This window comes from Diadema setosum, chromosome 14 (genome assembly GCF_964275005.1).
Source record: "Diadema setosum chromosome 14, eeDiaSeto1, whole genome shotgun sequence".
Taxonomy (NCBI): Eukaryota; Metazoa; Echinodermata; class Echinoidea; order Diadematoida; family Diadematidae; genus Diadema; species Diadema setosum.
In genome coordinates this window covers 37,995,737-38,022,629 of record NC_092698.1, presented here as the reverse complement: position 1 = coordinate 38,022,629, position 26,893 = coordinate 37,995,737, and the positions used below count along the sequence as shown (strand labels likewise).

Sequence of the window (26,893 nt, the reverse complement as noted above, 5' to 3'; positions counted from 1 at the left end):
CTGATACTCGTACCGTACGCCTCTGTCATCTTAGGAAGAATTATAGTCGAGACAATGTATAATGATGACAAAAGATGTTGCAGGAAGCCGGCTGGTGGGAAGCTTTCGATCTTCGGTCTTCTTCAACTTTGTTATTGTCTGACTCTCTCTCTCTCTCTCTCTCTCTCTATGTATATATATATATATATATATATATATATATATATATGAAGAGTTTGTTTGCAAAAACCGATAAGTCCATTTTCGAAGATTTTGAAGTAAGATCTCTGTCATAAAGTACAAAATAATACCTTTTAAATGATATATTGGTCACTACATAATTATAAAGGTACATTTTTGAAGTTATGGTCTAAAGAAGCAAAAAATTTCTTATTATTCTCTTTATTTTTCTTGACCTTTAATCGCAGATATCTCCATTTGGCAAATATGGACTTATCGGTTTTTGCAAACAAACTCTTCATATATATATATATATATATATATATATATATATATATATATTATGTATATAATACATTCATTATAAACACTATGCAAGAAATATCATGTACTCTGATTCTCATAATTCTTGGCCTGTATCAAGAGATCTTTAGAGGACAGATACAAGGGTCGAGAGCTGCCCGAAAGTTAAAACAAAAATAAAAGATAGGAAAGAATAATGTCTAATATACTAGCACTAATCTTTTCTTCTGCTCATGAATGATTATGTTTTTATATAGGCCCCATTACATGTGTAATCACAAAGAGACATTAAATAAAGAGAAAGGGGGATTTAAACGTAAACACAATCAATGACATTTATCAAAGCTATGCTTCGTCCGTCAACTTGAGCGGGTCGAAAACGAACTGAACGTTCAACCTAGGGCGTTGTCAACAGGCTTACAATAGACTTTCATGCTTAGGTGGTTACTTACAATCCAATTCCGAGAGAATCAAGCGTAGAAGTAGCCCTCACCTTCTACATGTATGAGGTTGGGCGTCGGAGCGTGGCGCCCATTATGTCTACCACCTACGCTACCAATGTATTGCAACGCACACCTCCGCTGGTATTGAACACCCCGAATCAAGCAAGAGACCGTAAATTTTTGCAGCTGAAAGGTACCGGGGAAGCTGGGAGAACATCAGCTTTCGGGATATTTGGAAAGCAGAGCACAGAAGAAACATGGATTGGGACACACCCAGGATCATCGTTCTTGCTCTGTCATCTCTTCTCTTATTCCTATCACATTCTTCAGGTATGTCAATTAACCTTCAATTTGGTTTTCTTTGACAACATTAGCACCAGTGGTGTGGATGGCGTCCCCACTTTCATATTGAAAGTGTATGAACAAAATGGGAGGGAACTGGGAGCATATCGTGTAGTCCCATGTGTTGCTTAATTTGTCTGCAAGTGCAAGCGGACCTGCTATCAAATGCTTTGGATTGAGTCTCAACTCTAAATATAAATCAATCAATGACATTTTGAGATGTATTCTTCATGCTTAGCTGTTGTCAACTGATAGTAGTTGTTGCTTGCTATCATGTAACATTGTTTTACTACAATAAGAATGATCTTACTAATGTCAGAAATCAGATTGTAGAACATGGTGAAATGTTATTATTACCAAGTCTTTAAAAAAAAGATAAACAAGAATGATTTATTGATTCTGTTCTGATTATGGTAGAAATGTTGTCAGTGAACTACTTGTAGTTCCAAAGAAAAAATGAAGAAAACACAAAAGTGAAAAAAAAAGGTAACACACATTTGTAACAAATTGCATATGTAACAAATACATACAAATTGAAATGGCTTTTGGAAGTTTTTATGATGTAAAGCAACTGCACCAAGGTTCAACCTCCCATTGGAGTCCTATGCCCCAGGTTCGACCATGCACAAAAAATATGTTTCTATTTATGCAGCTGGTGGTTGAATTTTGGACGGCGTTATGGTCGATTCATGGGTAGCTTGCTTTACAATTGTTTAATATGTTGAAATAGATAAAACCAAAAATTAGACTCTCAGTGGTTTTTTTTTTTTTTTAATACAGTTTGTACAGTACTATTTACAACAAGCTAAAATAAAAACTTGGCTTAATTTGCATAATTGATTTATGAGAATTAGATACTGATAATTCGAAAAATTTAACAACATAGTCTTGTGGATTACACATGTCAAATTTTGTCGTGATAGCACCACCGATGGTCAAGATCTCATGGGGCGGAATCACCCCCACCCCCCCCCCCCCCACCCGCATAGCCAAAAAAAAAAAAAAAAACAGAAAAAAAAGTCCCTTTGTCTTTTGAATTTGTTTTGAATTTAAATTTTATTTCCTTCCTTAAAAACCCTGTTTTCTCTATAAAGGGTAACATTGTATACATATCAAATAAAAAGATTTACATTGAACACATTAATGAACTACATGTACTAGTGAAATGCATGAAGTTATTTTATATCTGATCAAAGCTGATATTGTATTTGCAGCCATAACACTGATTTTCTGCACCAGGGTAAACCAACTGACATCTGTGTTTCATTCTAAGCTGTGACTGGTATACATGTAGTGGTAAAATTAAATCTTGAAGTATCCCTAAAGAAAGAAAAAAAAAAAGAAAAAGAAAATGATATTGGTTTGAATTCATTTTAAGTATACTCGTACTTGATTTTCTGACGATTATGTACCAGGTAAATTATGATCACACTTTATTGTAAAATTTGAGATTTACCTTATAACAAATTGTGTGTGTGTGCATGTACAATGTAACACGAGTCTGCAGTTCATGTGTAATGCCTCTTTATGTTCAAGTTATCTGTGATTTAAGCAGAGAGGATTCTAGTACAAAAATGGTAGATTATTTGAAGTCTTATTTGAATCAGTTATATAAAAAAGTTAGTAAAACATTGAATAAGTCTGTGTAATTTTATATTTCACTTTATGTTGAGCTATAACATGGAGCAGCATTTCACAAGAAGTATTATATGCTGGTTTAGACATCACTGCCCATCAAAAAAAAAAAAATCATAGAAATTTGATAACAATGTCTATCTGTTAGAGTAAATATTCCCCACCCCAGCACACATACATGTTCCATGGTACATTGTTTGTGTCACACACTGGAATAAAGAGCTTGTGATTCATCCCTCATGCAAAACAAATATCAAACTGCTACCAAGTGAACCTTTCAGCATGACTCGCACCATTGATTGTAAATGTACTTTGTGTCAATATTGTACATTGTAGTTGTTCAATCTTCCAATGGGGCAATGTTCTTGAACATGCCATAGATACAAATATGGGATTAAAAATATTTTCATTATATTCTTGAAATCAGTTAATCTTGGCATTTGCTACCAACTATAATGCACAGTGTATTCTTATCATTACTATTGATAGCAATTGGGATATGAAAAGTGTTTGTACCATACTGTATCAGGCAATTACCCCCCAAAGGCAATTACCCCCGGCTAAATACTGGTTAGTGATAAGGTTAGAGTAACGGTTAGGTTTAAGGTATAGAGTTTGGGTTAGGGTTAGGATTAGGATCAGGATTGGGATTTGGGTCAGGGTAAGGGGAAGGGGCCGGGGAAATTGCCCAGGGGGTAATTGCCCTAGACCCGTTTTAAGGTCAATGCAAGTACAATGAATATGTTGTAATATTATTTCCAATAATTTCTAAGGCTTGACATGAGTGGTGGTCCAGTTGCCTTGGGCCACCAGAAATAGATGTTGGGCCACCACTTGTTCAGAAAAGGTATATTTCATTGTGGAGCCACCAAAAAGAAAAAGTTAGTGTCATGCCTTGAATTTCATGCACATGACAGGTATCTGCCAGATGGATTTTGAAATTGATCATCTTAGGGAAACATGACCACGTCAAAATTTGTAATACAGTTTTAACATTGCTAGACACTAAGCTTATTTTCTAGATTATGAATTTACAAGTTGTCACATGGAAACCCTTTTAGTGGGAAAATCAAAACCAAGCTTATTTGATATCATCTTATTGACTGATAAGGAAGCATGAAGGAAACAGATTATCATACAGCAGTATAAATCAGAAAAAAAAAGTCAATGCATGGAGCTGCCTATTTGGTTATTTGGCAGGAAATTGTCTTATCTGTCCATCATAAGTTCTTTTTATTTGTGTGTGTGGTAAAGTGTGTTAATTTGATGTTAGGTCTGATTTGTTTGTATGGGAATGTCATCACTTCCCTGCTTGTAGAAGGCCCCTTAAAACACCAATATTGGCTCATATCACAAAGAAAAGGTAAATTGGAGTGGCCATTTACGGGCAAAAGTACTCCATATTTTCTTGGCAGCAAAGGCACAAAAATCAACATTGATCTACAGTGTAGATACCATGATGGAGAGTATTAATAGGTCTGTGCTTGACTTCTGCAGATTTTCACTTCTGAATTATCTTTAAAGACTGGGTTCCTAGTAATTCATTATTGGGTTTTAAGTCATCACAAGAAAATGCCTTGTACCTTATTCTGCATGACTGAAACATTTTGAAGACCTTTGTACTTACTTGAATCACTGGATAACTTTCTAATTGACATTGTTGTTATAGATTTTAATTGTAAATTCATAATTAGTTTATACTACCTGTGCCCAAACCACTGACCAGTATATCCCATTACTTTTGGATTCTTCTAGATTTAGTTGGAAAGCGATGTCATATTCTTTTTCTGGGGCCCGTTGCATAAAAGTTACAATTATGGTAACTTTGCCATCCAATGGTAACTTCCATGGAATTCTTGATTTTGATTGGCTGTTGAGTATTGTTGCCATGGTAGTTACCATCGGATGGCAAAGTTACCATAATTGTAACTTTTATGCAACGGGCCACTCGAATGACATCCCAAAAACAGGAAACCTCAAACCATCCCACCCCACATAATTGAGGCATTAATGAATGTTCTAGTGGTTCACAAATCATATAAAGTGTTCACTAGCAAATTCTGTGGAGTAATAGTCCATGTCTAAAAATTCAGCTAACTTTGTTAGTGTTCTGTATCTGTACATGAAGGTTCCTCATTTTGATTGCATGCTGCTGTTGTACTTTCATTTCATAACCTTTACTTAACTTTTTTTTTTGAAGGATTAAAATTGCGAGATGATATAAGGCACTATGAGGGTTTGGACTACGATAGGACCCAGGTTCATCAGCAACACAGGAGAGTGGCAAGGTCAACTGGGTTACAAGGTGCAGTGGAGATCAAGTTCAGTGCCCATGGAAGGTACAGTAAATGCCCTTCACTACATTTAAGACCTTTACTTCTTCAGGCTAGATCCAAATTATCTTCTTGATTTTAGGATTCAACATTTCCAGATGAGTTTTCAAAGTTGGTTATAATTGCCTTTAGAACAGTCATTTCTTGAAGATAACATGCAATCATAACCCTGTACCAGGTATTTAATTTTTGTCATACCATCATTGGTCAATTGATAAATTGGTTGATAATATCCTGTTTTCATAAGATTAAAGAGTCTGGACCCTGGCTAAAAACATGGAATGATATTGTGTAATCTATCCCTTGCAATAATACTCTTTCGTGATACTTGTATCATTCACTCTTTCCTCCCATCCTCACTTTCTCCTGGCCACAGGAATTTGTGTGTTGTGTATGTGTTTCCATCTCCGAGTGCTCTTCTGCACATCCTAATTTCTGGTCTGCATGCGCTTGAAGTGATAGCCTAAGTCACTCAGTAAGGAGGTGTAACATGAGAAGGAAAAAAGGCATATTTAGCATGATGTTATCATTTCCTTATAAACACAGTAATATGATCGCAAGGAATAATGCAGGCATCAAATGTGCAGAAATAAATTAGTTGAGAACCCATACTAGTCTAGAAACTTTTCCCTGTCATGCTTTTCTCGTCATAGGGATTTCCACGTGAGATTACGTCGTGACACGGAAACGTTTGGGCGAGAGCTAACGGTGGTTACCTCAGAAGGGGAGGTGCCCTATGGCTTTGCAGACCTACCAATGTACATTGGTGAACTCATCGGTATGTACTTTTCAGATCTCTGTCTCCCTCACTGAGGCTGTTTCATTTCCTGTTATTTCTCTCTCCCTTTTATTTTTGCGTTAAATTTTGATTCATTAGTGGTATCATTACATACGTTGTATAATGACATAACGATGTACTGGATTATTATTTGGATAGAAAGCATGTAATCAGATATCCCTCTTTTCTTTTGATACTCGGGAACTCCATATGTTGTAACCACAAAACCTCTTGTTAAAAAGATAACTTAAAGGACAAGTTCACCTTCATAGACATGTGGGTTCAGTGAATGCAGTCAATAGTAGAAGACATCAGTGAGAGTTTGAGGAAAATCGGACAATCCATTCAAAAGTTATGAATTTTTGAAGTTTCTGCACAGTCACTGCTGGATGAAAAGACTACTGTAGCTTGTGATGTCACGTGTGTACAATGATATAAAGAAAGAATAAAGAAAAATCAACATATTTCCATTTTTCTTGCATAACAAAAGAACACTTGACTTCTCTCTTTCAGAAGGCAGGAGGAATAATATTACCCTTAACATACGTCAGTAACAAGTCAAAGAAATGTGCACTATATTAAAAAAGTAAAGTTTTGTGAAATTCTCTTTTTATTTTCCTTTTTGTCGCTGGGGTGACAAAACCTTGTACTTATCTGCAATTTTGGTGAAAATGACTTTTTTGGGTGACAAAACCTTGTACTTATCTGCAATTTTGGTGAAAATGACTTTTTTGGATTAATGGTCAGATAATCAGTTAAGTGATGATATGTCCTGTCTGAATCCTAGATGTCTTACCCCAAAAATGAAGCCACCACGGCATGTCAAAGGGATGTCAATCCCATTGGATACAGTGCTTTGGCTGCCATGTTTTTTTGCTCTCCTGAACATTTGACATTTTGTAGATACGAGGTCTTGTCGCCTCAGCGACGTTATATCGTTGTATGCATGTGACATCATACACTGTAGTAGTCTTCTCATCCAGCAGTGACTGCGCAGATACTAAAAAAAAAATTGTAACTTTTGAACAGATTGTCCAATTTTCCTCAAACTTTCAGTGGTGTGTTCTACTAATATTGCTGCATTCTCTCAATCCTTATGTATATGAAGGTGGACTTGTCCTTTAACATAAAGCTTTGTGTATAAAGCACACTTGCATATGGAATATTGTATGTAAAATGATGCTTTAAAACTTCATATGTCTGCCTAATCTGTAATGTTCTTTACAAGAAAAAAATTGTTTCCCAGCTAAAGAGCAAGAAAACAACAATTTGATAGACATCTGATATGATATGTTAGTGTGGCTGGTGGACACAGTTGCAAGGTGAGACCAAGTATGAATGTAATCGTCATCTTGTTTTCAAACTAGGAAGTCTTTTGGTACCGGTACAAATGTTGAAAATGTTGACAATATTCCCTCAGTTCCCTCTAGCATGCAGTGATGTTTTAAGTATGAAAATGATGATAATATATAGCACCTGAAGCAGAAACTGTCATATTCTGAATCCGTAGGAGAGGAGGATTCTTTCTGCCATGGCTCTGTCAACGAAGGTCAGTTTGAAGGTCGCATCCTCCTTCCTTCAAAGCAGCAGTCTTACTCCGTGGAGCCTTCAAATCGCTACCTAGTGGATGCAGACTTCCACTCTGTTATCTTCAGGGATGAGGATGTGGTCCTACCAACCAGTCTGGGAGGAGGAGGAGGAGGAGGAGGAGAAGGAGATACCGGTGGAGATGGAAGCTGTGGAGTCAGGGGGGAAATCAAGAAGAGAATGGAGGCGAAACTTGAGAGCTTGAAGGTAAGTGTGATATTTTTTGTTTGTTTGTTGCTGTTTGCTGTCCCTGAAGGTCATGATTAAACTTTTGAGACCAGAGAGGATACTGACCTCATACTGCAAAGGCATTAATCTATGAACATAGATGGAAGCATATCAGCAGACATACTCATCATGTGGAAAAGCTTTGACTGATTCACAAATGGTTGATGCATTTACACATACCCTGGTTTGTGAGTAAGGTCATTTGATTAATCTGATGTGTTATTTGAAAGACTGCTTGTTGCAGCAAAATTTCCCTTGTATGAGAGGATACATCTTATTGTGACAACAAAACAAGAGCATTTTTGCTGTCAACTTGGTACTATCATTTCTGTCTTTGTTCTATAATCACTGTTTGTATTCCTGTCCTAGTAAAGATTATTACTTCCACCAAGGAGGTTATGTTTTGTTTTGTTTTTCTTTGGCCTTGGTTTGTGTGTTTGTTTGTTTGTTTGTCTGTCTGTTTGCAAAATAACTCAAAAAGTTGTGAACAGATTTGGATGAAATTTACAGGAAAAGTTGTTAATGACTAAAGGAAGAGATGATTAAATTTTGGTAGTGATCTGGGAATTTTTATGAATTTTTGAAGGATTTTTATCTTTTGGCAAATAGGGTCAATGAACTTGGGAGTTCAAGCTGCGCGTATTTGTGGTTTGCATGCACGCACTAAAGCGCATGCTCTGCTCGAGGCGCAGCGCAGCAGGAAGCAGATGAGGTAAACACAATTAAGGCTTTTTTATCATTGAGAAATTTGGCTATTTTCAGTATGCATTTATGGGTGGAAGTGAGCTGCATGTGTGGCGAGGGCTGCACTCTCCAAGTGCTTTTCTAGTTTTTTATGCCTCTGCCACAAAGGTGTTAAAGGCCATCCATGATCAACTGTATGAACAGTGTAACTTCAGGAACCATTGAGGTATCGAAATGACACTTGACATAATATATGTATGTATTAATGAGTGGACAAAGCTGTGCCTGTCTTCATTTGGTTATGCATGCTCAAGTTCAAAGGTCATAGGTCAAGATCAAATTCTCAGAAATTTCACTATACCCTCCAATAGCTTTGCAATGCCTGAAGATATTTTCATGAACATGATGTGTACATGTGTTACCAGATAAAGATTCTGATGAAAAAGTTTTGGGGAAATGGTCTAAGGTCACGTAAAACTCCAAAAATGTTACTCTTTTCTCCATATCTCAGATACTGCTTATTAAAGTCTACTACCATGGTAATGATAATTGAAGTCATTGTTGTTATTGTGCTATGACAGATTTTTATCAGTTCTCGCCCTCTATACAAATGTACAGTATTATTGAGATTGCAACTATTTGTAAAATCGCAAATGCTGATCTACATTTAACAAACACGTCGGAAAATATGGAACAAATGAGAATTGAACCTGTCAGTAGATGGCAGCTTCAAAATTCTGGCTGGTTCCATTTTCAGACATGTTTGTTAAAATGTAAATCAGCAGTTGCTATCTTACAAATGGTTGTTATCTTACAAATACTGTGCATTTTTACAGAGGGTGAGAATGGATAAAAATCTGTCAAAGCACATCTTCACCCCTCTGCAATAATATTCTGTTGCTCTCAATGTTATTGTTGGTATGAATATCATTATTAGTATTTTCATTTTTATTTTCTTTGAAATAATCATTTTCATCTTGACTTTCAATTTCTTTCTAGGCCTCAGAGACGACAGGTGAACCTCATCGGAGCAAGCGTCAGGTTGATCAGGATGCCCAGACATGCTCCCTTTACATTCAAACAGACCATACTTTTTACAGAAGGTGAGTACGCTGTGAGAGTTTTTTGAGCGAGAGAGAAAGATAGACAGACAGACGGACGAATGGACAGACAGACAGACAGACAAAGAGAAGGAGACAGAGAGATAGACAGAAAGAGAGGGAAAGAAGCAATCTATAAATGACTCCTGCTGCCATCCAGGCAGGCAAGATGGTGGACTCTTGTCTCAGGTGTTTCTTTCCCTGGACATGTAGACAGACGGACGGACATTCAGACAAGAGGGAAAAGGGACATCCAAGAGATATAAAAAAATGAAGAGATAGAACAAGGCAGTAGAGAGGATTGCTGAGTGAGAAGTAGATGAGATGATATACCCAGCAGAAAATGGAAAAGGCAGGGAGACATAAGGCCAAGGGAGTGTAAAGGAGAATGGAAAGGGATAAATCAATATTTACATCTCCAAGACATTCCTTTGTGTCTGCAATGTATGCTGACATGCCTTTCTGGTCTTAAACTGACATTGTCATACCAGTACTGCCCCGACAGTGTGGTGACACCCTTTATTCTCTCTTTCTCCCACTTTCTATTAGCTTCACACTTTGCTGTTGCCCAATATCTAAATGTTTTGTATTTAGTAAGATTCAGTGAGTTGGGGTTGTTTGCTCACTGATTGATTCCTGCTATGTTTGATCACTGACATTCCTTAATAAAAGTTTGGTCAAATAATTGGTGATCCTAATAAAATGCAATGTAATACTTCATAAGATAACTAAATAACAATATCAATATGTCAAGTGAATGACATTTTTTCATATGTTTAAATTGACTGCAAATTTTAGCATTCTGTAATGGTGAATGTTTTGCTTATCATCTTAATATGTGTCAGTTCCTCTGTCAAAAGTCTCCTGGAAGTGACCAAGACATTTCTTATGGTATCTTACTGTCTCCAGGTATGGGTCAATTCAGGCCGTGGTCACTCAGATTGGTCAGCATGTTCAGGCAGCGAGCTTTATCTACAGCAACACAGACTTTGGTGATTTCAGGAACATTTCATTCAGTGTGGAGAGAATGAGGGTAAGCAAAGTTGCTTGTGATAATCTAGGAACAGACAATACCTTAATTGACACACTTAGTAGACAAACAAAATCATATTTTGATTGTTTAAGGGGAGTGATACCCAAATATATATTGTAATGACTGTGTAGATTGTACATGTGAATGCAGCAATATTAGTAGAACAGAAGTGTGAGGAAAATTGGACATTCCATTCCAAAGTTTTGAATTTGTAAATTTTTGGTGCTGACATTGTCGGATGCAAAAATAGTATATATATGAATATAACAATATTAAGAAAACCAAGAAAATTTGACATATTTTCATTTTTCTAGCATAATTCAAGAACACTTAACTTACCTCTCTCAGAAAGCAAGGGGAATAATGTTGCCCTTAACATATGTCAGTGATATGTCAAGTGAATTTATATGTTTCATTTCAAAGGAAAAAAAAAACTTTTGTGGAATTCATTTTCTTATAGTCCTGCAGTTACAGTGCAAACTGTTGTAGTCTTTTCATCCAGTAATGGGGGCACTGGAAGTTCAAAAATGTATAGCTCAATTTTTTTATTTTCCTCAAACTTGACCAATATGTTCTGCTAGTATTTCTGCATTCACTCCACCCATGACCCTTTAACAAAACTTGACATGTCAATCAAACATCTTGGTAACACTGGTCTCTATGCTCTATATTTACCAAGCTGACGTGTTTATTAATGATGATGTCTACTACGTATTACAAATGTTACAAAGCAAGAAAGGAAGAATGTTTCCCTGGTCCTTCTTTGTTAATATTGCGGAGGGAATTTTATATCTGTACAGTCCTTTTAGAATATAGTAGTCTAAGGTGATTTGAATTTACAGCCATTTTTTTTTAGCAGAGAACTTAATAGGAAATTTATACAGAATTTGCTAATATTTCCAAGTAAATGGCCACTTTTTCTCTGTGGACCTAGTGTACAAGTTGTTTTAATCCACTTTAAAGTATTCATTGCTAAGAATATGTTACTGTATTCATTAATTTGAAAGAATCTACTCTGCGGCTTTTAGTTCTTATGTTGCACAAGCCTAGTGATTTTCACAAGCAACCTTTACATTGATGTGCTGTACATATTAAGGTTTTTAGTGTGTTAGTGAGCCAATATAATATTCATCATCTATTTGAGGACACTCTATATTGATGCAGATGTTCTTCTCATCTGGTAGTAGTTAAGAAAGACTCTAAGTCTTTGATTTGATTTATCAATTCTTTTCACTCCTGTCTCCTTGATGCCCTCTCAAAGGTTTGGACAGAGGAAGACATCGGGCTTGCCGGCTATCCATTCAGCAACGAATATATTGGAGTGGAAAAGTTCCTTGACCTGGCATCAACAGGAAACTTCAATGCATACTGCCTCTCATACACATTTGCCAACAGAGACTTTGCCAACGGAATCTTGGGACTGGCCTGGATTGCATCATCCAACAGTGAGTGGTGACAGGAATACAGTGTAGAGTAAATGAACAGTTTTAATGTACTGGAATGTTTGACAGCCATGTCTCTTAAAGGGAATCTCACCAAAAAAAAAAAAATCAATTTTTATGAAAATTACACATTCCATCAACTTGATACTGACATATGTTAAGGATAGTAATTATTCCCCCTGCATTTTGAAAGCAATTAGTCAAGTGCTCTTTCATTATGCTAAAAAAATGAAATCATGCCCGATTTTCTTTATATTTTCTTTATAATTGTTGTCCACACATGATGCCATAAACTCAAGTAGTCTCCTCATCCAGTGGTTCCAACACAAAAACTTTAAAAATTCATAACTTTTGCATTGATTGTCTGATTTTCCACAAACTTTCACCGATGTGTTCTACTAATGTTGCTGCTTTCACTCAATCCACATTTCTCTTTGGGTTTTAGCTTCCTTTAACCACTGTAAGTCAGCTTCAGTAGAAATAAAAATAAAGAGGCACAGGAATAGGATATATTCTATGCTCTCTCTGACAATTGTACACACACACACACACTCTATCGCCAACTATCTATCCATCTGTCTGTCTGTCTGTCTGTCTATCTATCTACCTATCTATCTACTTATCTATCTACCTATCTATCTCTATCTATCTACCTATTTATCTATCTATCTGTCTATCTATCTACCTATCTATTTATCTATCTATCTATCTATCTATCTATCTATCTATCTACTTATCTATCTATCTATCTGTTTGTCTATCCATTTATCTATCTATCTGTCTATCTATCTGTCTGTCTATCTATATATCTATCTATATTTCTATCTATCTGTTTATCTCCTACAAACACATGTGTTATCTCTCTCATTGTTAAATGTCTTTTCATCCATGGTGAAAATGGCAAATCAGTAGATGTGTGAAGTGAATTAATCATGAGAAATTGGAGATTTAAACACTGAAGTTGATGAAAGGGAGCTCGATGGAGAGAATCTTATAGGCTAAGAACCTGCAATGATTTGGAAGTATGTAGGTTGTATGAATGTCAATTTCACAGTGTTGATTTCAGGATATACAAGTGGCATTATATTGTATATGACGTATATTTCGGAGGATTTATTATTTTCAGAATTGTGACATGCAAGACATTTTCATGAATTTGTGATTGAGAATCACACAGATATAGTAAGAAAGAAATATATGATCACCTTTCAAGCAAAAAATCTGTGATCTTCAACCGCAGAGATAATAAACAGTGCATTTAATTTCATAAACGATGTTTGACTTGCAGAATAAATCAAAGTAGAATATCGCAATATGTACATCATGCATAGTAAGTCATTAAAAAAAATGCAATTTATCTATGCATGACAACAAAGTGTATCTATGAGCAAGAATAAGATCACATGTCTCGGCAAATGCTGGCTACTGTTGGGATAGAAAATTGTCAAATTTCTCTTTTTCTTCCAGGAAACAGCAATGGGGGCATTTGTGACAAGCAAACATCCAATGGCCAGACACTCAATACTGGCATCGTGACGACAAATAACTATGAATCCGATGTCCCATCTCTCGTGTCACACCTCACCTTTGCCCATGAACTTGGCCACAGTTTTGGTTCCCAGGTGAGATCTCTGCTATGACTCAGGAAAACCCAGTCACAGACTAGAATAATGACTATCCATGCAAAAGTTTCTCAGTTGAACAAATTTACAGTATATTAGTTCTAATGTCAAAATGGATATATTGTTGTACAACAGTTATACTGTCAACATTTGAATTTTGAATATTCCCATAAGATGCAATACATCTTTAATATGTGTGGGGTCTTTTTTTCCCCCCTTTTAATTGAAGTCCAAATGTGAAACTGTGTCAATAATGGTACAATATTTGGCTAAAGAAAGTGATAAATTTTCTTGTTCTTATATGTACAGGATGTTACAATTGAGTTCAATTTACCCAATCAGCATCATTTCATACTTGTCATTTACTTCCTATGTTGATTTTGTATGTGAGTACTAATTGGAATACTATGAAAACCAGAGTTGAGATGTGAACTAAATTCTGTAAGTTTTGAAAGAGAGTTACCCCCTTTTTTCATTGGGTTTGGATGTTAGGGTTGAATTCTTCGTCCTTCAGACATGGTTGGGGAGTCAACTTTGACAGTATGGCATTATTTTGAGGTGTGCACAGATAGATATTGGACTCTGGCAGAGGGTAGATAAATTCTATGTTCCTACCTTACATTGAAGTGTCACAATGTCTCCAAAAGCCTCCCATTCTCCCTAAGACTGCATCACAGATGACATCTACATTAGTATCCAGGCAGGGTATTTTTTAGTGAGAACTGCATTAATCTCTGTGTGGCATGAATTTTTTTTTTTTTTTTTTTTTCGTTTCCACTGGTTGCTGAAGGTATGATTTGCCAAGGCCCCCTATTAGAAACTGTTGAATCTTCTAATTAATGTTGCAATGTTGCAGGTGAATTAGTGGTATTGCTTTTCCGGGCTAATTCATTAATTTTCTTTTTTTTGTTTTCAGTGAGTTTAATCACAGCCAAATAGGGCTTGTACATTGCACTCCCCTTATAATGAACCATGTTAAAATGAAACTCTCATTAAAGTAACAAAATCAGACCCCCAAATTATCATGTATATTTTTATACGCTTTACTGTTCAGTTATATTGAAATTCCGGTATAATAGAAGAAAACTGCTGGTCTCAAGGACGTTGTTGTAATAGAAGTCGCCTGTATCTTACATCTTTTTTTCTCTCACATGACCCCACTCTAAACAGCATGACCCAGTGACACCAACCTGTTCCCCTGGGGGTGACATTGGTAACTATCTCATGTTCTCCCACTCCTCCTCTGGGGATCGCATCAACAATGACCGTTTCTCCAGCTGTAGCATCACATCAATCACTAACACCCTGGCCTCAGTCTTCAGCAGGTTCAGCAAGACAAACTGCTTCAAGTGTAAGTTTTGGTTATATTGCTTCATCATGGCCTGTTCAGTGGCAGATCCAGAGGGGGCCGCAGCGGGCGCGCGCCCCCTCTTTATGTTTTTGTTCAAACTAAAGAAATGAAACAAAAAATGAGGGCTTGTTCCCCCCTCTTAATTTTGTAAAGGTGCCTACCCTTTACGGAATTCCTGAATCCACCCCTGCTGTTGCATAACAGTTGAGGTAAGTCAAAAGATCAAAGATATTCTCTGAATACTCAATTCTGATTGGCTGATACATGTTTGATTTCTCTTCTTTTTTTTTTTTTTTTTTTTTTACTTGTATATGATTGCATTTAACTATGCAAGAGGGCGGAGATATGATAGAAAAAGTAATCATTTAACTTTACAGTAAATTGCATCTCAATCTACAGAAGTAATGTTACCCCACCAAATAAAGTTTCTTGTGTTTATTGTAAAGTTAGATGTACGTTAATGAAATAATGATGTACTACTCTCATTTACATGTTTAAGCGATATTCATACAGTGATGAATCCTTTCCATGTAATGTTTAAGCTGCCTCTGTGTTGTGTGTGATATCCATACAGCGATGTCTGACATCACGTTCTGTGGTAATGGTATCTTGGAGGATGGTGAAGAGTGTGACTGTGGCTACGAGGAGGAATGTACAGACCGGTGCTGTGTGGCACAGAATGCTGACCACACCGCCAGCAATGCCTGCAGACTGAACTCGGCTGTTAGTGCTCAATGCAGGTCAGTTTGGAGCGAAGAGCAAATCTCTTGCCCATTACGTGGCAACCTGTGTTACTTATGAAACCCCTCTTTCATTGTTCAGGGAGTATTTTTTTTTAGTATTTTACCTCATAAGGAGCAACTGCCAATCCAATAAGAATCGAGATTGAAATGGGAAAGTTTCAGTAACTTTAAGATTATTTGTGGATTAACTTCTCTGGTCCATGCATGACTAATCACCTGTAAAAGAGATTCTCCTTGGCCCATGGTGCCTGTCGATACCCTACCACGTGACCCTGTTTGAAGGGTAATCAATTCTTTGTAGTTCTGACTAAGTAATAGTCAACAAGTGTGTTTGTATAGATGACTAGCATTTTTTCATCAATTCATGAGTTCAGTGATTTTGTTGATTGAGTTGTGTGCTCAGAGTAAAGAGATGTTGACAAAGTCCCACTGAATGGGAATAAAAGAATTGAAACATTTATGCAGGCAGGCATAATAGTTTTTGTTGCATACATCCTGTAGTCAGTGAAGTGGCATATGTGTGTTTCCATGACATCAGGTGAATGAGCAATCTTTGTCTAAGTACCAGTTCTAAATAATGTCTCTGATTTTAATAAAATGATAGAAAAAGGAATGAATAATTGAGAATTGATTTCTTGATTTGCAGTCCATCCCAGGGGCCATGCTGTAACAGCGAAACTTGTAACTATCAGCCGAGTTCGTACCAGTGTGAAGCCATGGATGAATGCCATGGTGCTGCCCAGTGCTCTGGCTCCTCTGTAGATTGTCCCACCCCCACCCCTAGGGCAGACCTGACACCTTGCGATGGGGGTAGGAAGCTGTGTGATGGTGGGGTAAGTGGAACAAGAATCTTATGTCTCTACAGTCCCATTGGCAACATGTTCATACAATCCCAGAAAGTATTTTAGGTGTGGTGGTCTCGGGAGGGTTAGAGTTGAAACATTGTCTCTATGTGCCTGTAGTCACTGTTTTTGCTCTAAAATGGACACATGCATTAAAAAATGTGTGAAATAAAGCTGTGATGACACGATTTCATGCAGTGTGGTAATGATGAGAATACCCAAAGTTTTGTTGACATTCAAATGAATATGATTGCTAGAGTATTTCCCGTGTTGAAGCCATGTTCAATTTGCTGTTATCATCTGCCATTAAGAGCTCTTATCGCTGACATTGAGATGAAAGAATGTGTCAGAAGACCAGTTTAGATAAGTAAAGTCAAAACAGTATCCTTTCTTGGTATGTCTATATATGTCTTAAAAGAAAGATTACACTTCTACCATCTTCTTGCACTGTACCAGTATACTGTATAAAAGCTGCTATCTTCATGTAAAGATATTTTTGCGAATGAGATGGTCAAAGACATTTTCATGAGATGTTGTCTTTGGGATTTGACACCAAGGCTATTGTAAGTACATTAGTGCCCATCCATTTGTGATAATATTGCTTGTTGTTAAATTCACCGCCCAACAGTGATTTGAAAAATTCACAAAAATTAAACCCTCACTAAAAGTTTACAGTATTGTTACACAAAAATTTTCACATGCATGAAAGTGATGAGTGTCTACACAATGCATTGACTGCCAGAGGCGATTCGCAAAAGTTCCAGCCCGCGAGTGTTTGTGGTTTTACTGTATGGTATAGATTATAACTTGTAGCTTCCTGGTAATCTGTCTGTCCATTTTCACAGGAATGCAGTAAGTCGGTGTGTTTCCTTCAGGAGCGTGTGGAGTGCCAGTGTACCGAGGAGGTCGAGTTTTGTGACTTGTGCTGCAAAGATGCAAGTAAGTCATTCTTCTCTCAATGGATGTGTGCCAGTGATGTGGTATGCACACCATGGTTCACCTGTCTTCCATTCACAATCATGATGAAAGTTTGTGAGGTTAGCAACTTTATTGACAAAGATATAGGATTCTGTCAGCATAAAACATTTTGCATCAGTAAAATCTCCGACAGCATGCTCAGCAGTGATTGAGTGCACAAATGAAGACTGGTGAAAAGAAAAACTATACTGCTTGATCTATGATTATCTCATGACTACCAATCAATGAGTAAAAAAATACATACTTCCCTTTTCCACTCATTTTCCATCACTTTGAGTAAAATCTAACCACAGCCCAGACCTACTTACACACCCAAATTACACACTCATGCACCCTTAGAGCCGATATAGATGAACAAAGTTCATGAAGTTTTCTGCCATCTCTCTCCTCCTCCCTCCCCCCCCCCCCTTTAAAGGGACTGGGCTGTGTCTGAGCTCCTACCGCCTTGGCCTGCCCCCTGGCCAGTCCACACCCCTCATGATGGACCCTGGTAGCCCCTGCAATGACTTCATGGGATACTGCGATGGTTTCAGTGAGTGTAGACTGGCTAACGAGGATGGACCTCTGGCCAGGATCATCCGTAGGTTCTTCTACAGTGATGAACCACAGCTGACTGATGCCATCGCAGAGTGGATCACGGTGAGTCACCCGAGGGCCATCCCAAGGGTCATTTCAGATTTTGACCATTCAGTTCTAAATTGCACATAGTTAGCAGTGATCTTTGTAAAAAAAAAAAAAAGTAGCAGGAATGGAAATATTAGACAAAATAAAAGGTAAACCTCAAGGTGTGTTGTTAAAAGAGAAGAGGAACTACTTTTATACCAGAGCTTGTTGAGAGTAGAGTATCACTGTAAATGTTGGCAATATATGCAACATTTATACTATACACTTTGTTGTTATATGGTATGCTGTAATTGGAGGATGAATTAAGTTCAACCCTGATGTAGTATACGTAACTTCTTTTGACCTTGGGAAGAGCATATAATTTCCACCAGAATTAACTGAGCTGAGATGGCATTTTTTAATATAAGATTAAAGTTTAGCTCAACCTTCATTATGTATCTTGCCTCACACCGATCCCCCTCCTCCCCATCACTGGTGTCATCTACTGCAGGTCTACTGGTATGTGGTCCTCATCATTGCTATTGCTATTGTGGTCCTCATGGTTCTAACTGTCGTCCTCTGTACCCGAGTCATCCCGACCGACAACCCCTGGGACCAGGAGTTGGAACGCTTCGAGAACCGCTCCAGCGTCTACGTCAAGCTCCAGCGCAAGCGTTACCGTGGCAGCATGGCACCAGGAATGCATCCCCCACCCATCGAGTCGCACCCTGACCATGTCACAGAGAACAGGGCTACTCCATTTTAAGGTGGTATGCCAAGAGAGAGGAAGAGAGTTGGGAGTTGGATCTGGGTGAGAGATATGATGATGCATCCTATCACTCGTAGCTGGAGTCATGTAAATCCACCTGTTACATCCAAGCAACCCTTACGAAAAAGTCCTGTGGTACTCCTGTGGTAATTACCACAGGACGGTACCACAGGACAGTACCACAGGAAAGTACCACAGGACAGTACCACAGGACAGTACCACAGGAATTGTCCTGTGGTATTTTGGGACATACCACAGGACAGTACCACAGGAATTCCTGTGGTATTTTGGGAAGTACCACAGGGCAGTACCACAGGAAAGTACCACAGGACCGGTACCACAGAACAGTACCACAGGAATTCCTGTGGTATTTTGGGACATACCACAGGGCAGTACCACAGGAATTCCTGTGGTATTTTGGGACGTACCACAGGGCAGTACCACAGGACTAGTACCACAGAACAGTACCACAGGAACTGTCCTGTGGTATTTTGGGACAGTACCACAGGACAGTACCACAGGTCTATCATTACCACACAGCATTACCACAGGGCAGTACCACACAGCATTTCCATGGTACCACAGGAGAGTACCACACAGGATAGATCGAAAAAAAAAATCTGGGAGAATTTTAGCCACATATCAAGGAATATTCGTGATAGGTGAGTGATGGATTTCAGGACAAACATGGCCTTACTTAATAACCTGTCCTACTCCTAACATATAACCTCAAACGAGAGTCTAATGGCCAAGTGCCAATCTAGTCCTATAATAGATCTATGTAGTCATATCCTATTCCTAGGTAGCCATCGACCGTATCAGTACACATATATATGGCCGTCTATCCGTAAAGCATTAAGGCATGGTTACTAACTCGATTATACTTTATCATCAAGATATGAAATTACACTTTCATAACGATATCTATGATATTGGGAATAACATAACATAATTAGACAATCTTTCATAAAGTTCAAAGTAAGTTCCATCATTAATACTTTGACTTTTTAAGTCATATATGTATTTACTAAAATTTAGAGTGCTTTTTATGAATATTCATGAGCTATGTAAAAATTTGTACCACAGGAGTACCACAGGAGTACCACAGAAGTCCTTATGAAATTTCTCATGCTTTACATCAGCACTTTCACTAAATAGGTAATACTGTAGGAGTATAGGACAGGATAAGTAATGGCAAATCAATTGCTATAATTCACAGCATAAGTCATCTATCAATTAATTGAGGAATATTAATATGTGCTTTTTTGTTTGTATTTTTGTTATAGATTTCAGTTGATTCTGCCTTACAATTTTCCTGTGTGGTACTCCTGTGTGGTACTGCTGTTTGATATTCTCCTGATGTGATAGTCCTCTGGTATAAAATGTTAAGAAAAAAAAAAAGAATATCCTGTAGCATTTTTCTGTGGTACTTACAAATCTAATTTGCCGTGTGGTACTTCTGTGTGGAATAGCACCATATTATGATTTTCCTGTGGGATTTTGGACAGTTCCTGTGGTACTCTTCTGTGGTATACATCGAAAATTACCAAAGGAATTCCTGTCGTACTGTCCTGTGGTACATCCCAAAATTCCACAGGACAATTCGTGTGGTACTGTCCTGTGGTACGTCCCAAAATACCACAGGACAAGTCGTGTGGTACTGTCCTGTGGTACTATCCTGTGGTACTTTCCTGTGGTACTGTCCTGTGGTACTGCCCTGTGGTACTGTCCTGTGGTACGTCCCAAAATACCACAGGACAAGTCGTGTGGTACTGTCCTGTGGTACTATCCTGTGGTACTGTCCTGTGGTACGTCCCAAAATACCACAGGACAATTCCTGTGGTATTGTCCTGTGGTATGTCCCAAAATACCACAGGACAAGTCGTGTGGTACTGTCCTGTCGTACTATCCTGTGGTACTTTCCTGTGGTACTGTCCTGTGGTACTGCCCTGTGGTATTGTCCTGTGGTACTGTCCTGTGGTACGTCCCAAAATACCACAGGACAAGTCGTGTGGTACTGTCCTGTGGTACTATCCTGTGGTACTTTCCTGTGGTACTGTCCTGTGGTACTATCCTGTGGTATTGTCCTGTGGTACTGCCCTGTGGTACGTCCCAAAATACCACAGGACAAGTCGTGTGGTACTGTCCTGTCGTACTATCCTGTGGTACTTTCCTGTGGTACTGTCCTGTGGTACTGCCCTGTGGTATTGTCCTGTGGTACGTCCCAAAATACCACAGGACAAGTCGTGTGGTACTGTCCTGTGGTACTATCCTGTGGTACTTTCCTGTGGTACTGTCCTGTGGTACTGCCCTGTGGTATTGCCCTGTGGTACTGTCCTGTGGTACGTCCCAAAATACCACAGGACAAGTCGTGTGGTACTGTCCTGTGGTACTATCCTGTGGCATTTTCCTGTGGTACTGTCCTGTGGTACTGCCCTGTGGTACTTTCCTCTGGTACTGCCCTGTGGTACATCCCAAAATACCACAGGACAAGTCGTGTGGTACTGTCCTGTGGTACTATCCTGTGGTACTTTCCTGTGGTACTGTCCTGTGGTACTGTCCTGTGGTACTGCCCTGTGGTACTGTCCTGTGGTACGTCCCAAAATACCACAGGACAAGTCGTGTGGTACTGTCCTGTGGTACTATCCTGTGGTACTGTCCTGTGGTATGTCCCAAAATACCACAGGACAATTCCTATGATACTGTCCTGTGGTACTATCCTGTGGTACTTTCCTGTGGTACTGTCCTGTGGAACTGCGCTGTGGTACTGTCCTGTGGTACGTCCTAAAATACCACAGAACAAGTCGTGTAGTACTGTCCTGTGGTACTATCCTGTGGTACTTTCCTGTTGTACTCTCCTGTGGTATGTCCCAAAATACCACAGGACAATTCATGTGGTACTGTTGTGTGGTATACATCCCAAAATACCACAGGACAATTTGTGTGTATACTGTCTTGTTGTACTGTCCTGTGGTAGGCCTACTGTCCTGTGGTACTTTCCTGTGGTAATGTCCTGTGGTACTGCCCTGTGGTACATCCCAGAGTACCACACAAGCCTGTGACACAGTACCACACAGTTCCTGTGTTAACATATATTTGTGTGGTACATTGTGTGGTACCAACCAGTACCACAGGGGAGTACCACATGAGCCTGTAAAACAGTACCACACAGTTCCTGTGGTAACATTTATTTATGTGGTACATTGTGTGGTACTGACAAGTACTACAGGGAGTACCCTACAAGCCTGTGGTACAGTACCACACAGTTCCTGTGGTAACATTACAAGTGTGTGGTACATTGTGTGGTACCGACAAGTACCACAGGGAGTACCACAGGACTTTTTTGTTAGGGAAGTTCCACTATCTTGTTCCTTCACAAATTAAAAATGGAAATATTTCATCGCATGATGTTTGTTGAGAAGCACAACGGAAGACGGTAATCTATGATCCTTGCTGACCACTCTGTGCCCCGTTTGCCAATTCCTCCTATGCCAGCTAGGAATAGTTATATACCAAAGATAATCAATGACTTGTAACTACCAAATTGCAATGTAATGTCCGTATTCATTAAACAGTGGTCAAGTGAGTACAACATGATCCACATCAAACAAAAGGTATCATGACAATAAGTGTTAAAGAACCAGCAGTGCAGTCCTTGATTATACTGGATGGCAAACCTGTGTGAATGTGGACGATTGTAGGTGATGACCTCACTGCTTCTCCGTCAACAAAGTGATTTCACTTGTATATCAACATGGTTGTACAGTAGTAATATAAGCCTTCTTCTGTATTCAAGGCGCAGTGGTTTGGTGATGATTGACTTCTCTTAACATTTTGAGGCAAAATAACCTGTGACATGGAATGCATTTAAAGTTATGTAAACTCAAAGTACTTATTTATACTCATAATCTTTGCTATTGAATAGAATTATTACAGTAATAAACTAAAGTACAGCACTGGAAAATATTAAAAGAGGTTTTACTCAATATATCTGGTATGGAAATTAGTAGTGGCAGGTGTATGTTAGGTGATGATTTCAATAAATGTCTGTTTTGTAGTTTTGTAAATAGAGGAAAAGTAAATAGCGCATAAATTATTAAGATTATGTATAGATACAGGGATTTATACAAATTTTCACTATGTATTGATGCTCAATGAGAATGTAAACAAATTTTATTCTTAGGCAGTGAAGATACTGGTAACCAATGATTGTTAGGGCCTATATAGCAGGGCCTTATACTAACATTTTTGTCTGGTGGCTCATTGGGGCCACTAAAATCTTTAAATCTGAAATTTTGGTTGCCCAAGAAAGATACATTTTGTATGTAGTGGCCTGATAAGCAAAAATAACAGTCCATTTTAAATCTTAGTTGCCTGAATGGGCCACCAAAAGATAGATTTGATGGCCCCACACCAATTTTTAGTGGCCCTGGGCCACTGGGCCCCCACTAATGTCGAGTCCTGTATATCGTTACTTTGATCATCAGTGAGGGTTGGATACTTTTCTAAAAACAATCATTGCTCATTGTATTCAAATATGATTATGTATTTTCCGTTCATAATAAAAGAAATAAAGAAAAAGAATGTATATAAGTCTTTTTAAAGAAAAAATATTTTGAATAAAGCCAGTGGAAGCCACACAAACAGACCTGCTCAACTTTATATGGTTTAAGAGGGTAAATACAGCAAATGAAAAGCTGCTGCAAAATCCCCAAAACGGGGAGCTGCCACTTGGTTCGTTTGTTTCATTAAAGAGAAAAATAATGCATGAACCCAAGATTATCTGGCAGTGTAATAGGAAAGCCAAAAGCCTGATCAGTATAGAGCATGACAGAGTGAACTAGACTTGAAGCACTCTTCATGACATCAAGTGTGTCAAGATGAGAATGAATGTCTTCCCTGATCAGATGGAATCCCCTAGAGACGGTTGCCATGGCATCATTAAAGGGATGCATCATTAAAGGGATGGTATAGTACTGGTGGAGATGAGGATTGGGCTTTTAACTTTTTGTGAGATACCAAGAAACCCACTTATGAAATAGTTCAAAGCATACTGTTCTCAGAGGAATTCAAAGTTTATCGTTTTGATGAAAATCGATTTTGGAATGGCCGAGACATCAAAAAAAAAAATAGAAAAAAGTAGAACAAAGCGATTGTAATAAAAGGTGGGTCCCACCTTTTATTAGGAGCACTCTGTTTTGGATATCTCAGCCATTTCAAAACCAATTTTCACCAAATATATGTTGAATTCCTCTTGGAATTACAGGCTCTTTCATATTTCATTAGAGGTTATCGTTATCTAAAAAAAAAAAAAAAAAATGTTAGAAAGCTGAAGTTAGTTCTCAACCAAGACTATATGATCCCTTGAATGGATGTGAGCTTTCAGTTGCTTTGGATTTGAGGCAGGCAATTCTAGAGTATCGAGTTTCTATAATCCTTAGTGCTTATATCTCTGGAAAAGTTGTTGCATGCCAAGAAAAGTTTTGGCTGGCGTACCAGCAGTGCTTCAAATGTTCTCTTCGAGACAGAGCTCTTTTTGTGTCGCTGTGAAAGTTTCTTGAGATGATGTAGAAATATTTGTAAGTCCAGGCTGATGAGATGTGTACAGAGGATTGTGTATGGCGTCAATATATATACAACATTCATGAGCTGTCTTTATCATGAGTATTCTACTGGGCAAATGTGACAGGGTTTTCTCGTCAAGTGCCTTGATATTTGTCTTTCAAACTTCTCTGAATAACTAGATGCGAAGTGACAGGGTGAATGTGATGTTCAGAAACACGTACTCAGAAGCGACAGCACTGGTGATACTAGAAAAAAAAAAATATTCTATATTCATACAAGGTAGTTTGTATTCAGTTTAGGTTGGACTATATTTCGAGATAGCAATTGTTAGTGCCTCATTTGTATAACCTGTGTGGAGTTGAGTGCAATTTGTAGATGGCTTCTCTTACATCAAATGCAAAGTATTGTCTTTCAACAATCCCCCAAAAATATGTTCGGTAGGTCTGTAAATATAAAGTACAACTGTACATGTAAATTGCTTTGCAGGACTTACATTGTATTTGCCAATTTGCAGCATCCATCTCTAGTTTGGGATACGTACAGAGGTAGACATTGCATAGACTTTGCCTTTCTCAATAAAACAGCTGGTAAAGCTCAAATGTTGTGTACATGGTAGCTGCTGAGGACCCATATTCTTGTAGAGTCAATCTTGATGTCCCATCCCTTGCTAGTTTGTTTGTGTGTGTATATGTTGATTTGTGTTTGCATGTATGTGTTATTTGTATCTATTTCTGTGATCCAAGCAGTGTACTAGAAACTACTTTGAAAGTATTGTCTCCTGTGCTTGCAATAGAACAACTACCAAAGTATTCTAATTATTCTGCATATGACTTTGAAGAGTTTGTTTCAAAGTTTGCCTGTACAATGTACATTCCAACATTTTTTATGTTATTTCAAAGAATATTTTGCAATGCATAGTCCCTACATCTATGGTCACCAAGGTTTGTGAAATTCATACAAATTTGTAGGAAGATCTTACAAAATGGTCTAAAAATCATTCTTACGGCATTTGTAGCAATTCATAAAGGCATTTGTGTCTGAGCATTAACTTAATACATTGTATGTGTGAAATACTGAAACAAAGAAATACTGAAACAAAGTAGGTGTTGTTGTTTGGATGTAAACAGTGAGTGATCCTGTGCTCATTAGTTTGTGTTGAATATTGGCTGAATATTAGAAAGAAATATTTATTGTTTTTTTCTGTATCCACTGCGTTTGCTTGATGAAACAAAAATGCTTAAGAGACGTAATTTCCCATTGTATAGTATAAGATACTTCTGGTGTGTATTCTCTCACTGTATGTCATCAGTGTCATACCTGTAATATCCACTTTTGTTATCTTTGTATTAAACACAAAGGAGATCATTGTATATTATAATTTTTTATGGTCAATAATTAACACCACAGTAATGCAAGGTGATAAATGTATTGCTTGATATGAGAAGAATATTGTTGTTATCTCAGGTAGTGATCCTTGTCAGAAAGCCATTCAAGTTTTTGCTTAAACTTGTCCCCAAGTTGCCTTAGGTATGAAAATGGTATTAGTCGGCCTTAATTACTTTTGTAGTACCATATTGGGACAAATGTATGTAGATTTGCTCTAGCAATGCCAGTAGTGCCTTTGGCATTGTCCCTATGTTAAACTATGCATAGTATTTTGAGGAAGTGTGAATGCTCATGCAGTTGGCTTGTGGAAATTGCAGTGTGTTCCTGAGGCTGATGATTCCTACAGGATTAGAATCTGAAGTTGAGGCTGTGTAAAAGGTGACAGACTTTACCCTGAATCTTACTAATTCACTCTATCCCTTGATATTCAATAATATGTCACTTCTTGTCTGTATAATTAAGAGGATGTACATCTGATTGTCTAGTCAGTGATTTGAACTTTAGGCCAGTGTAAGTAGTCTAGAAAGGCCAGTACAGCCCTATGTTGACTATTAGTGATGTACTGTTATACCCCTGCTAAATGAAGTTTGAAGGTGGTATATAGGAATCACTGTGGTGGAGTGGGTGGTCAAGCGGTCAGTTTGTAGAAAATGTTGTGGATCAAGCATTTCTCCAATTTCCTAGCAATTCAAACAAAATTTAGCACACGTCGAGCTCAATGCAGAGTTGTGCAAGACTCATTTTTCAATGGAAGCAGAAACTTCATATCCGTAAATAGTCTCAAGTACTAGTAGCTGCTCTAATGCAGTCATGTTTGCAATATTCACATTTATGAATGAGACATTTCGTATTTTATGTTCACAGATATCTTTGGTGTGCAAACTCTTTCTTTTTTTCCCCTCATGCAAGGCATATTTTCGTCAAGCTTGAATAATTGCATACAAAGTATAGCATGTCATGTTTGTTT

The 26,893-nt window shown here is 38.0% G+C and overlaps 1 protein-coding gene across 1 annotated transcript; it reads left to right on the top strand.

Annotated features, from left to right (window-relative positions):
- Positions 1 to 1,146: 1,146 nt before the first annotated feature.
- LOC140237966 (disintegrin and metalloproteinase domain-containing protein 10-like) lies at positions 1,147 to 18,972 on the top strand. The gene is made up of 14 exons (XM_072317897.1): positions 1,147 to 1,235; positions 5,083 to 5,221; positions 5,869 to 5,993; positions 7,504 to 7,787; positions 9,492 to 9,595; positions 10,502 to 10,625; positions 11,887 to 12,070; positions 13,535 to 13,689; positions 14,860 to 15,040; positions 15,615 to 15,780; positions 16,430 to 16,616; positions 17,471 to 17,564; positions 18,019 to 18,242; positions 18,718 to 18,972. Exons 1-14 carry the CDS (start codon positions 1,163 to 1,165, stop codon positions 18,970 to 18,972), a joined length of 2,295 nt encoding a protein of 764 aa, XP_072173998.1. The 5' UTR covers positions 1,147 to 1,162.
- Positions 18,973 to 26,893: the final 7,921 nt, after the last annotated feature.

Bases quoted from the DNA above. Each gene is read 5' to 3' on its own strand.
- LOC140237966 (XM_072317897.1), top strand. From the start codon at position 1,163: ATGGATTGGGACACACCCAGGATCATCGTTCTTGCTCTGTCATCTCTT. The intron at 1,236-5,082 runs GTATGTCAATTA...TTTTTTTTGAAG, and splicing joins ATTCCTATCACATTCTTCAG to GATTAAAATTGCGAGATGAT. The intron at 13,690-14,859 runs GTGAGATCTCTG...CACTCTAAACAG, and splicing joins GCCACAGTTTTGGTTCCCAG to CATGACCCAGTGACACCAAC.